At 42.1% G+C, this 14,555-nt stretch overlaps 1 protein-coding gene across 1 annotated transcript in view; it reads right to left on the bottom strand.

Moving 5' to 3' along the window:
- LOC144783370 (TATA element modulatory factor-like) overlaps positions 1-14,555 on the bottom strand; it is a 131,408-nt gene that overhangs the window by 56,852 nt on the left and 60,001 nt on the right. The window contains exons 3-5 of the mRNA XM_078662376.1: positions 2,634-2,737; positions 2,273-2,399; positions 1,061-1,166 (exon numbers count right to left, since the gene is read on the bottom strand). Of these exons, the coding sequence (XP_078518502.1) occupies positions 1,061-1,166; positions 2,273-2,399; positions 2,634-2,737 (337 nt within the window). The remainder of the gene's footprint in view (positions 1-1,060; positions 1,167-2,272; positions 2,400-2,633; positions 2,738-14,555) is intronic.

The following is a 14,555-nucleotide window of genomic DNA, read 5'->3' as shown; positions in this document are numbered from 1 at the left end:
TACATAGTCGGATGGGTCAAGTCTGCTATGAGCCTAGCCAGCGTTGACTTATCTAAATTCCAAGCCCACTCTGTTAGAGGTGCTATGGCCAGTAAATCTTTCTGGTCTGGTGGAAAGTTGGAAGATATTCTCAAAGCAGTAGACTGGTCTAATACATCCACATTTGCTTGCCATTACTGTAAACCGATTGAGCACATCCCTGATGTTGTTCCTCACGGCTACCAACATGAATAATGTAACCTCCGGTCTAGTATTAAAATTGTGATTCTCCTATTAACATGACTAGAGAATCTGGATTTCATTAAAGACACGGAGCCTGACATTATCCCACCCATCCCTTCCCTTGGACGGATTATTCTTTTACTGAAATTATTATTGAATGGCTTATTCTGTCTGTACTGTACTACTATTGCTGTATTTTATTCTGCTGCCTATACTTATTGTTTTTTGATTATCGCTGTGTTTTTTTCATATTTGATGTACTGTTTATTTTAACAATACTCTAATTTTTCTGCTTTTCTTTCAGATAACTCTTCTTAATGGACTATTCGCCTCATCCTTGTCTCCTCCTCACTTCTCTACGTGAACCTCTCCTAGATTATCAAGATTAAGATGAACTTGTTTTTTCTTTGGACTTTGTTATTTCTCCACATTTAAAAGAGGCAGTCTGTTTGGTGCTCATGCCTCTTATGCTATCTGTCTATTCCATTCTAGAACTGTTTACTTTGTGATGTAGTGCGGCTGCTTGTGACAGCATTAAAAGATAATGTCAGCCTCCGTGTCTTTAATGAAATCCAGATTCTCTAGTCATGTTAATAAGAGAATCGCAATTTTCAGTTATTTATTCATCAGGATTACTCTACATCAAACTGCTTTGAGATTGTGTCCTATGGTACACTGTAAACCGAAATGTTTCACTACTGCCACCTAAATGATTTACACTCAATCAAACGCTGCATGTCTTACCAAGCACTGCTCATCACTCTGAACGCCAGCTTGGTGCTGCCACACTAACTAAAAAATACTTTTAAATTCAAATATAGGAAAGTAACTCACTCACCTTCCTCCATCAATCCCTTTATTTGTTCATCTCTCTCCTTCATTAATTCAGCTGTTTCATTTGAGTTTAGTCTAGTGGCCAACTCTTCTTTAGCACTTTTTACCTCCTTAAATAAACAACATATTCAGTCAAAATAGGCTTATACATAAAAAGATTTAGTTTTTATATAAAATATGTAGAACTGTTTTTATTCAGATTTCTAGTGAAGGGAATTGGGGCGATGAGAAGGTGCATAAAAATAATCAGGAAGAAAACCAGCAACCATTTCTATTCTCAGTCACAATGTGTATTGGAATACAGAGTAATAATAAACAGCATCAGAATACAAATCTCCTCTGGCAGTTTGTAGACTAAAAACATTCGTATTTACTAAATAAAAGATACTGGAAAACTGATTAGCCAAGGAGAATTTCATGCAACATTATTTCGAGGTCAATCATGCTTATGAGCTTTTCAAAACCTGTACACTATGGCAAGAGCAACTTTTCATAACAAGAGGACAAATCAAAAGAGCTGCTAAAAAGAGAAATCACAAGGAATGTACACATGTGTAAAGGAGACCAAGAATATGGTTGTGAATACTCCAAGTGGTGAGGTAAAAGCTGGGTAGGCACAGATGAAAATTAGGTAGCACAGTGCGAAATTTATCAATATATTGAAATCACGTGTTTTTGTAGAATTAACAATTACTGTAATGAGGGGAAAGCAGCAGACAGTCATCAATATGGTATCTGGTGCTACTAAAGTCAGCATTGAAACGTTTTCACTTAAATTCAGACTAGTAGTAGGGTAATAACAGTCAATAGATAAAGTATATGTTCCAGAATGCCAGTTACCGCATTATATTGCCTGCAATCTGCACTACTAACAAGAAGGGCTTTGTATAATCTCTTCTTTAAAAAAAAAATGGTCTTTGCTTTGTACCTTCATGGGATGTTGTGTGTGCTCATAACAAAAAAGAGAACCACTCTTTTGGATATAAACGAAAAACTATTTTTTAATCCCAATTAATTTTTGGGACTTTTTTGTTGGTTTGAAATACTTTGTAAAAGATAGATCACAAGCCACAGGTACCTTTTTTAGCATGAGAAAAATCAAGTTCACTTTTTTTTACACTGTTAGAAGCAATATTCTTATGGCATATGTATACTATAAATCATGCATTACATATACTGTGACGTTCTTGTGCAACTTAAATCAGATGTAAATTACCTTTTTAGCTAAATCTCTTTCTTTGCATGCGAAGAGTACCTTCTTTTCAGCTTCAGCAATTCGAAGTGTAAACTCTTCCTTTAGAGAGATGATGCTACTGCTTTCCTCCTTTACCCGAAACATTTCACTAACAAAAAAAAGATAACACTGAACACATGAATGTATGAGCTGCATTAAATAAGAAAAGGGACCAACCACCTGGCAGTCCAGTTAAGATGTTCAGAAAACAGATTCATATTAGTGCTCTTTCCGGGAAAAATACAAGATTATGCAATGTTCCATAACAGGTACTTAATAACAAAGACACCTCCAAAGGAAAAAGAAAGCACAGAAAAGTAACAATTTACTGAACTAAACTTACTCTTTAAGATTGTCATAGGCTTCTTCAAGTTGAGCCTTTTCTTTACTAACAGTTAACAGCTGTGTTTCTCTCTTCTCCAGCTTCTCTGTGAGGTCCGTGATCACCTGCATTATGCAATCCAAACAATACAAACAATGAAGGATTACAAAAAAAAAAACACACGCACACACACACACACAGACATAATAAGTACAGAAGATATAAGCAGTCTTCAAAATCTGAAAGTTACCAAGCAGAGGAACAGTCACTACAACATTTTGCAAACCAATTTTTTCCCAAAACATGAACGGCAAAAACAAACAAACAGATAAACGACACAATGAAATTTTAATGGTGCCAAAAAAATAGTCTGATCATTATTTTCGATACAATATTTTCTGCTAGAATATTATTCATTACACAATTACCAATCAATTTCACTCTTCGTATTTTCTACTTGCTCAGCAATTCTCATTGTCTAAGAAATTGCACTAGAACTGAAAAAAAGCAAGTGGCTCAACAGATGCACTACCAATCTTTGGATGCTATACCTACTGATGTAACAAGATATTGTATTTGCGAACAGCAACACAGCGTGCTCTAACGGGAGCAGAGGGTGTTTTCTCCAAATGATTGCCAATGTAGTAGTCCTCTTATAATGCCTACTAGGAGGAAGTGTAAATTGACGGAGTTCATAATGAAAATCAGCCATGTTCATAGTGAGTCTAGCCATGTGTGAAGAAAGTAATGAAATCTGAGCAACATTATCATAACACTTGGCTATACATATATATATATATATATATATATATGTACCACAAAAATATAATACAATCAAAAAAGTTGACTAGTTATTACATTAACTCTTAAGGAGCAACTACTGTTGCATTCAGTGTGGCACAACATTAAAACAAGTAAGCATTAGCAAGGCTCTCAATATAATTCTTATACCGGAGTGTGCAAAAGTAGTTCTATCATTTAATGGGAATCTCCATTTTAGACCAGTTTATAACAACCACATTTTTGACACTCCCATTGACTGAAGGTATGGGCGACTCTTGCACACTGAAATACAAGAATTACATTTTGAGGCTGAATAAAGCTCAACTGGCTTAATTTTGCCAAACTATGCGAAAACAATGTGTCAGCTGAGTTCAAGTTGAAAAGTGTGGATTAGTAATTATCGAGTTTAGATACACATCCATGAAAAAAAGCATATCTAATAAAGACAACTGGAGACAATCACAAGAATACCACCAACGTATAAAGTGGTTGGTGAAAGACTGAATTTGGGATATTTGGAAAAAAGTTGGCCTACATAATAACTATGATTTTTCAAAAGCCCATAATGAGATTTCAACAACCTTCTCCATTCGTCCAAGACAATAAGGAGGAGATTCTATTTTAGTTTAAAGTCTGTACTAAAAATGCATAAGAAGTTGGTTGATTGAAATTCTTAACTTGAGCACACAAAACATTAGCAATATGTAGTTGTTCATTTCTTCTCCGCCATACTTAAGATTAATATTAAGATTTCCTGCAAGATCAATTTATTAAAGACACTTACAAGGGTTGCATTCTCTGCCCAATAAAAGTCACCGGCTCCAATGAACAATTCACATAATTCATCCAAGAGAATGCAGAATCTCATAGTTTAATCATCCGAGAATCTGGATTTCATTAAAGACACGGAGGCTAGCATTTTGCAGAACCTTTTATTGCCACTTCAAACTGCAGCACGTTGAAGCATACCTCAAACACAATTAAAATTCCAGAATTAGAAATCCACTATAGTCTATATACACCAGAGTGCAGCAGCCATTTTCCTCTTTTAGCTGCTCCAAGTGAACTTCTTTGAGCCTTAACCAAAATAAGGATTTTCTAGGAACAAAATACAGCACAGCACCGAATGGATACTGCACTTTATGTAAATCACAATACCAAAACTTATATGGCCTAAATGACTCAGAATCTTCAATACCAAGCTTTAACCCTCCCTTTTGCAACCTACCTGGGAAAGGAGGGTGGGCTAATGCTAGTCTCCGTGTCTTTAATGAAATCCAGATTCTCTTATCATTAAACTAGGAGAATCTACATTTCATGTCAAGCCTGGAAGCTAGCATTATGCATTTTCAAAGCTGTGATAACACCACCGCTGAAACATGTCTTGAAGGCTTTAGATAAAATGTTGCAAATACAACAGCATTAGACCAGTCTGCCACCCTCAGAATCTCTTCAAAGTGACCTCCAGATGCAAATACCTTACTTGCCATTGGCCCTCCCATTGAATGTGTTCCAAACTTCAACATATCTACTCCTGATTCAAACATACACTATCTCACCCAACATCCAATAGTCGCAGCCCTCACTGGATAAAGTGGCTTCACAAACAAAATGAATAATTGGTTCACTCCATCCATTCTAAATTCAGCCAACCTACTCTCATATTCCTTTAAACATCGTACAATACATGATTGTAGATGGTCATCAAACCTAGGGTGAAATAGTGACAACGACATTGTCTTTGTTCTTTTTGAAATGTTAAATATCGCGCCATCTTGGTTATAAAATCTGTTACTTAATGCACAAACATCTGTTACCCTCCTGAAAGAAATTAGACATAAAAGTGTTGCAACCTTGCTACTCAACAGTCTTTAGGACACAAATGAATTAGAAGGCCAACTTTGTATCCTTTTTAAAATGACATTAATGTCCCATAAGTAACTATATTTAGGTTTAGGAGGCCTCCATAACTTGTTCCCGTCATCAATCTACAAACCATAACATGCCTTCCTATGGAAAAACCCTCAATTGAGGCATGACCTGCTCCCACTGCCGATCTATAACAATTATTAGTCCTATTCGAAAGATCCTTCTCAAACAAACTTGATAAATAATACAATAATACCATGGGAGATGCTTACACTGGATCCAGATCTCTCTCCAAGCACCAACCAACCAATTTCCTCCATACTCCATGATTTATTTTCCTTGTCCCAGGAGCCCATGATTCCTTGAGCAGCTTCTGAGCCTGTTCCATAAGACCTACAAACTGCTTTCCTCCCCTGTAATCATCCAAACAAAAAGGTTCAAGGAACCCTCTTCAAATGACTGTTAAAAATTCTCCTCCTAGTCCAACCAACATTTCCTCTGATATAGGAATCAAATAAGGTTCTTATACCAGCAATTCCAACAAACCTGGAAACCAAAGTTGTCCAAAAAGGAGAATAATCTGACATTTCTGCCTCCTCACCATTAACACCACCATCTGTATCATTGAAAATGGAGGAAATGCATTACCCTCAGGATTCCTCCATACCTGCTGAAAAGAATCCACTGCTTCTGCCAGTGGATCCGCTCTCCAACTGAAATACCGAAGCAATAGGAAAGTTAACATCGAGACAAACAGATTCACCTCTAAAGGACCCCAAATATTCTGAATTCTCCTGAAAATACTCATACTCAACTTCCAGTCTTTGTATTCTCACAGATACCTTGAACTGCAATCTGCCACTGCGTTGAACAGACCTGGAATATACTCCCCCTGCAAACCTATTTTCTGATCAGATAGAAACTTCATTATCTCCCTCACTACTCGAGTCAAATTCTTTGATTTGCTACCACCCAAACGATTTATGTAACAAACTGCTAACACATTGTCTATCTTTAGTAAAACATTGCATGTCTTCAATTCTTTTCCAAAACTCTGCCAAGCAAGAAGACCTGCCTTTATCTCTAAAGCATTTATATGGCTCTGACTTTCCTTCAATAACCATGAGACACCTGTCTCTTCCTGTTCCAAACAAGCACACCAAGCATAAAGGCTTCCATCCGTTTCCACAACATAATCTGGACACATCCCAGTTTTGCCATTGCATGCCTCTAAATTCTGCAGCCACCAAACTTACTCTTCCTGTGCTTCTGCAGAAATCTGCACCAGATCTCCATACCACAAGCCCTTACTTAGACCTTTCGCCTTCAACCTCTGCAAACCTCTGTAAATAAGCGGTGCCGGAAAAACTTTCTGAATTGAAGAGGAAAACAAACCAATTATCCTCGCTAAAGCTCGCAAGGAAATAAACTTCTTCTTCAAAATCCGTTTCACCTCTGTCTTAATCTTTACAACTTTCCTTTCTGGTAAACTCAAATCTGCTTGTGAAGTATTCACCTGAAGGATTAAAAACTACAATTCTTGACAGGGTTCCAGAACAGACTCCTCCAAATTTATTAAAAATCCCAGAGACTGTTGAACCATGGACAAATAATTCCTTAACTCCTCCAGATTCTGACACATCAGTAAGAAATCGTCGAGGTACATGATCTCCGAGATACAAGGCCACTGATCTTAACACCGTTGTAAAACACCAAGGTGCAGATGCCAGACCAAACGGAATGCAAACAAACTGATAAAGAACTCCCATCCATCTGAATTGCAGAAAAATTAGACTCTCCTCTGCTATTGGTATGGTAAAATACGATTCTTTCAGATCCAATTTTACCAACCAATAGTTTATCTCTAAAATATCTCTTAATAGATGGATACCCTCCATCTATCCATCTTGAAATGCCTGTAAACTAGGTACCAATTCAAACTTCAAGTTTATCACAGGACGCCGTCCTTTGTCCTTCTTTACCAGAAATAACATTCTCACATAGCCCACACGTTCTGTAACAACTTCCTCTATTGCTCCTTTCCTCAACATACCTTGAACCTCCCTGACCTGGTCAGAGCCGGTCGGTCATCCCACTGCCACTGCCTTCCTGAGCTTAGTACTGACCCAGCATTTTGTGCCTGCACTGATTTAATCGTGTCTTCGTGCCCCCGTATATGTAGTGGTCTTGAGCTAAGTACTGACCCAGCATTTTGTGCCTGCATTGATTTAATCGTGTCTTCGTGCCCCCGTATATGTAGTGGTGTTTGAGCCTTCATATTGTGCATATTGTGCCTGTAGTGATTTTAATAGTGCCTCCGTGCCACTGTATTTATTTACTGTGCCTCCTGCCTCCATTTGTTTGGGTTTCTATTCTTCCTCCATTCCTGACGCTGCTCCGGCCCCACCCCCGCTCCCTCCAGCTTCACCGATCCCCCTCCCCACCCCGCTCCCGCCTCCCAGCTGCCCCTCCCTCGCTCCGCCCCCCTTCACTATCCACTTATGACAGATGCACTTTCGCGGAGCGTTCACGCGCAGCGGACGCGCCCCATGCGCGCCGAAGGCGCGCCAAAGGTAAGCCCGTCTACGCCCGTCCGCGCCTGGACGAATTAGCACCCATGAAAAACCACCACAACAAGCCAGGTAGCAAAAAAAGCCCCCTGGTTCAATGACGACATCAAAAACTCCAAAAAGAACTGCCGCACCCTCGAGAAAACCTGGCGAAAAAACCCAACCACAGACAACATGACCGCCCTCAAGGACGCCACCCGCAAACACCACCAGCTGATCCGATCCACCAAAAAATCAGCATTCAAGGATCGTCTCGACAACAACGCCCACAACAGCATGGAACTTTTCAGCATTGTCAAAGAGCTCACCAATCCCTGCGCCGGCACCAACGACATCACTCCCTCTCAAGACCTCTGCGACTCTCAAACCTCGTTCTTCCACAGCAAAATCGCTGACATACATAATAGCTTTGACGACCAGTCCACCCCCCCACCACCGAATTGAAGCTCCCCACCACCATGCTTTGCGCCTTGAACCCGATCAGTACCGAAGACACCATCCGCTTGATGAACTCCATCCACTCCGGATCACCAACCGACCCATGCCCCCACCACATTTTCAACAAGGCCGACTCCATCATCGCACCCCATCTCCGAGATATCATCAACTGCTCCCTCAACACCGCTACCTTCCCGGAAAGCTGGAAACATGCCGAACTCAGTGCCCTCCTGAAGAAACCTACAGCAGACCCCACTGAAATCAAGAACTACCGCCCCATCTCGCTCCTCCCCTTCCCCGCCAAAGTCATAGAGAAGACCGTCAACAGTCAGCTTGCCGCCTTCCTCAAGTCTAACGACTGCCTCGACCCCTCACATCCCGGCTCCCGAGCCAAACACAGCACGGAGACCGCCCTCATCGCAGCCACAGACGACGTCCGAACACTACTCGACAACGGGGAAACAGCTGCCCTCATCCTCCTGGATCTCTCCGCAGCGTTTGACACGGTCTGCCATAACACCTGGTACAACGCCTCAGAAACGCTGGGATACAAGGAAGAGCATTGGATTGGATCATCTCGTTCCTCGCCAGAAGAACCCAGAGAGTCCGCCTCCCCCCTTTCAGATCAGAGGCTACCGAAGTCATCTGCGGCGTACCACAAGGATCATCACTCAGCCCCACCCTCTTCAACGTCTACATGAGCCCCCTCGCAGCCATCGCACGCCAACACAACCTCAACATCATCTCCTACGCTGACGACACACAGCTGATCCTCTCCCTCACCAAAGACCCAAACACCGCCAAAACCAACCTACACGAAGGGATGAAAGAAGTAGCCGAGTGGATGAAGAACAGCCGCTTAAAACTGAACTCAGACAAGACGGAAGTCCTCATCCTAGGATCATCCCCTTCCGCATGGGACGACTCTTGGTGGCCATCAACCCTGGGCAGCGCACCCAAACCAATAGACCATGCTCGCAACCTGGGATTCATTCTAGACTCCTCCCTCTCGATGACCAGACAAGTCAACGCCATCTCATCATCTTGCTTTAACATCTTACGTATGCTCAGAAAGATATTCCGATGGATCCCCACCGAAACAAGAAAGACGCTCACCCAAGCACTTATCACAAGCCGACTGGACTACGGAAACACCCTCTACGCCGGAACCACAGCCAAACTACAGAAAAAACTCCAACGCATTCAGAACGCCTCCGCCCGTCTCATCCTAGACATACCCCGCCACGATCACATATCCGGTCACCTGAGAGACCTTCACTGGCTCCCCGTTAACAAGAGAATAACGTTCCGTCTCCTCACCCACGCACACAAAGCCCTATACGACCTAGGTCCCAAATACCTCAACTCGCGCCTGACCTTCTACATCCCCACACGCCAACTTCGATCGTCTAATCAAGCCCTCGCCGCGATCCCACGCATCCGAAGAGCCACCATGGGTGGAAGATCATTCTCCTACCTAGCGGCCAAAACCTGGAACTCTCTCCCGACCCACCTCCGCCTCACACAAGACCATCTCTCCTTCAGAAAACAACTCAAAACTTGGCTATTCGATAAGTAGCCAATGCCCCCCCCCACCCCCCCTCAAGCGCCTTGAGACCCTCTGGGTGAGTAGTGCACTATACAAATTTTCTGACTTGACTTGACTTGCTTATCAACTCTTGTAGTTCCTTTAGAAATGTCAACTCTCTTGGCTCTATCTCTTGAACAGGCAATTCTCGGAACTCTATTGAATATCCCTGAATTGCCTGTAGAACCAATTGATCCTTTGTTACATTTCTCCAGTTTAGAAGAAAAAATCTTAATCTTCCCCCTACCTTTCCTGGGAAAAAACCAGAAAACATCCTCATAGCTATCTTGATTTATTTTCTTGGCTGAAACGAGCCCTTCCTCAGGGTTGACGTCCTCCGACACCTCTTCGAGGATCAATCCTAGTGGCTGACTGGAACCCTCTAAAGGAAGGCAGCACAAACGATTGATACTGGGACCTTGTTTAAATCTGCCATAGAAACGTTCCCTTGCTCTGGCCCCGTCAAAAACACGTCCTCTGAAAGATTTCCTAATGGAACTTTGAGCCTTATACAGGCTAGTGAAGGTGGAAACGTATTTTCCCACTCCTTTCACTAGCCCTTCAACAAATAAATATCCTTCCTAAGAAAAAAAAAACAATTTTGGACTGATGCACGCGAGGACTGCTTTTTGTCTTTCCGCAATAATTCCCGTGTTTGCATTCCCAAGGAAACGCACCGCTCTTTGAGACAAACCTCTTAGAAGCTCTGTATTCACAGAGACTGAATTTGTTTTGGCCTCTTCAGACATGTCCATAATTCTAGGAAGTGGGCCAATAACATTCAGCAACCGATCCTGGCGCTGTTTAAGTACCGTTTCCAATCCTTTCCTGGAATCACAAACCATCTTGAATAAAATACGAATCAGATCTAGATCTGGGATTGCACAAGCTTTATTTTCTAATACTGGGTTGGAGCATTCTGCCCGCATCACAGACCTAGCTTCCTTCTCCAAATGCTTTTTTATCCAGTCTTATAAACTCCGCCACATGTGCAAACAGCCACCAGTCTGCACTGCTGGGGTGCCTAATTAAATCTAGATCTAGATCTAGATTGAACATATCCGTACTCTGAGGGTCTTTAACCAATTCTTTCTCTTTTCTGTTCTTTTCCACCTTTATCATAGTCCAGATCCCAAACATCAGAATCCAAATTATCTAAAACAAACTCATCAAAACTCTCAACATCACAGCTATATGAATTATCATCATCAGGACCGTCCCGATTCTCATGTGTATCGCTAAGGATACCTTCTCTTTGTGCAGCGCTGGGCACCCTCTCTTTGTGAACCAAGACCACCTTTCTGCAAGGCCGCAAACCTATCCTCTTTGTTCTCAACGTTCTTCCTCTTCATTTTCCTTTTACCCGACATGCTTCTAGCCTGTTCACTATCCTCTTCCTTTAACCACCAGAATTCCACATCAGAACATCTGCAACCTTCCTTTCCTTTTAAAAACGGATACTAAAATTTCCCTAACCGATGATATTACCTCCTCTTGCACCAACTTCTTAACCAAATCACTATTGGAATCTATTTCCAAAGATACTCCTTCTTCACTCATTACTCTGTTAAACACAGACACTCTAACACCTCTTCCTTAAAACCATTTTTTTTTACCATTTCCCTATAATCTTAATAAAACCTGTATATCTCTCAAAACTTGTCGAACAAAAATAAAATCGCACTGAAGCCTCCTCCTCGTACCCGACAGGATTGCCGGGAACTGGTCTCTAGGCAACCCTGTATTTTAAAATGGCTCACGCAGGACAATAACGTTGATGCGTGACAAACTCTCTATTCTTTTTCAAACGGGGGCCGATAAGATTTCCTATTCACTGGCATGCAGAAAAACTAGTCTCCTGCAACCCAGATGCACAAAATGGCACACCTAATCCAATTACATTACCTTGTACCCAACGTGCAACGTCAGTGAACTAAGGAGGCCTGCGGGGACCTGTCTCCAATGCACCCTCGAGCACAGATCAGAGAATAGTCACTCGCATCTACGCTGCCTTCCTGCCTTCACCTTCAAACCCCACCCTTTCATAATTCATCACTGGTTGGGGTGGGGCCAGTGCAGAGAGGCTAATTAACCCGACCTCACCCTGTGTGTGCTGTGAAAGGTTGGCGTGGCTGGAATTCCTGATCGACACAAAGCCCTGGCTCTGCAGGGCTTCTGGCTGATACGCCCGGGGCTAATTTCATTTAAAACGCCTCAGGGGGTGGAGTTCAGCACACGAGGCAAAGGCTTTCCCGGGCCGATGACATCACACACCTCAGAGCGGTGTGAAGCCTCGGCCCGGCAAATGTATTGTAGCTGGGTGAACACACATGCACTTCAGTGCATAACAGAGCCCAATGTTCGCACGAATGTAAGCGTGGCTAAGAGCGAGAGCAGCCTTTAGTCAGCATGTGTGAACTTGTGTGGTTTTTTAATTATTATTTTTCAAATATGATTTTCCATTGTGTGTAAAAATGAGGGGGTCGGAGCCCCGACGCCCATGTAGGGGAACCGCCCCTGCATTGGTCGCACCATAAATGCTAATTTTTGGGACAGCTTGACGTCTTCTTATGACATTTTGTTGGTGGAGGTCGACTGGCTTCCCCCGTTTGTTCTTAAATGTCATCGAGGCAAGGATGTGGTTATACCTTCCTTTTCGCAGTTCGTCCCAGATGAAACTAAGCATGCTTATGCTTCTGCGTGCGCTCTTGCTTTGGCCCCAGCTTTGTACCGCAACCAGGCTGGTGAGATAACTCAAATAGAATATCAGGGTGTGACTAAAACCTGTGTGTCTGCGATGAATAATCCTATTTTTACTATCTTGAAGCCTGGCGGTTCTTGTCGCATAGTTTTCGATTATAGACATTTGAATAGTCATTCTCGTACTTTTTCAGTTCAGAATACGTATAGTACAGCTTTCATCAACAATATCGGGCGCAAAACGTTCAAAACTACAATAGATTTGACAGTGTTCAGCGTCCTAGGCTCCCAGAGGCGATACGCAAGACTGCCCATGGGGTATAAGAATAGCCCTGGTGTTTTTGCAGCTCGTATAGTGACTCTTTTACATTATATTAATCCTGACGCTTTCTCTTATGTCGATGACATATACCTTACTGATGATGAATTAAATCCCCATCTCGCTAGAGTGGATCGCATCATTACACGATGGGTGCTCTGGGCTACAAATTTAATTTTGCTAAATCGCATATTGCGTTTCTGGACATTCTTTTTCTTGGCTATGAAATAACTAATGAAGGTTATTGGTTAGCTCCACATTTCTTGGAGAAGTATGCTCAATTGCAACCTCCATCTACACTTAATAAACTGTAGTCTCTACTAGGATTTTAAAAAGGTGGCAGAACTTACATTTCTGACTATGCTCAGAGTATCAAACCGATTTACGCCTTGATATTCCCATCCTTTTCTGCTTCTTCCTTGCTTCCTGAACATACCGCAGTGTTGCGTGCTTTACAGTCAGATTTGCTTGCTACTCAATGCCTGCAGACTAGGTTAAATACTACTAAATTGGTCATCCGGATTTTGCCTTGTGCAATCGGCTTCACTTATGTGACATTTAATGAGGGTGACACTGTTCCAATTGCTTAGACGTCACATCTGTATACTCCTGCGGAATTGTTTTTGTCTTCTACGAAAACAATTTTGACTGCTATGCAAATGGCTATTTTGAAAGAACGCTCTCTTGCTCAAGGTAAATGCCTTTTTCTTCTTTCTCCTGTACCCGCCTTATAGGCTGTCACAGAAGTTCTGCATCCTCGTTAGATTCAATGGGCAACATCTTTGAGGTCGGCTGATGTCAACTTTGTGTTTGATCCTTACTTGAAAAAGCAAAAGTTTCATCAATATGAGCATGTTCAACTTCTACCTTCTTCTGAACTTTCCCTTGGCCAGTACCAATGTATTATTTACACTGACGGTTCAGCTCAACCAGCCGTTGGTTCTAAACAGGCTTACTACACAGTTTGCGCTATTGTCGTAGGTTCAATCGTAGATGGATTTTTCTACTCTACCTTAGTTCATACCCAGTCCCTTGGGGTCTGCACGGCTCAGCTGGCCGCATTGAGGGCTCTCCTTTTGGCTCTCAAGTATGCAGAGCTTCAATTATCCATCTTAGTTGTGTGTGATTCTTTCTATTGTGTACAGTCTTTCAATGACAATTTGTACTTTTGGAAACAAAATGATTTTCGGGATTCTATGAAGCATAAAACGCTTTCAGTTTGAGTGGCCGCTCTTAAAGAACGCTTGCCACTTACACATGTTGTACATACATTGGGCCATCAACGTGCAGGAGGGGACGCTGTTGGTAATCCAATGACTGATGAAGCAGCCACATCTACAGTAGCCACAGTTAAAGTAGCAGCGGTTACACGTTCCATGACTAAATTCAATGTGGACATCTTGGCGGTCATCGCGTCAACTAGGGATGGTACTTCCTTTCCGCAGGGATTTCCTTCTAAATATACTTCCTTTAAGCAGGGATTTCCTTCTAAATATACTTCCTTTCAGCAGGGATTTCCTTCTAAATATACTTATCAGTTAACTACTGACAAAGTTCCTTTTGTGTCCATTCCTGGGGTTGGAGATCGTTCGATTCCCAACCTTGATCACAGACACTCTTTAATAGTGACTGCTCATGAAGGTATCGCTTCTGCCACTGTTTCTCTTTTACAACAA

This window comes from Lissotriton helveticus, chromosome 9 (genome assembly GCF_964261635.1).
Source record: "Lissotriton helveticus chromosome 9, aLisHel1.1, whole genome shotgun sequence".
In the NCBI taxonomy this organism is placed as follows: domain Eukaryota; kingdom Metazoa; phylum Chordata; class Amphibia; order Caudata; family Salamandridae; genus Lissotriton; species Lissotriton helveticus.
The sequence above is the reverse complement of the archived record's forward strand: the minus strand, read 5'-3'. Positions and strand labels throughout refer to the sequence as shown.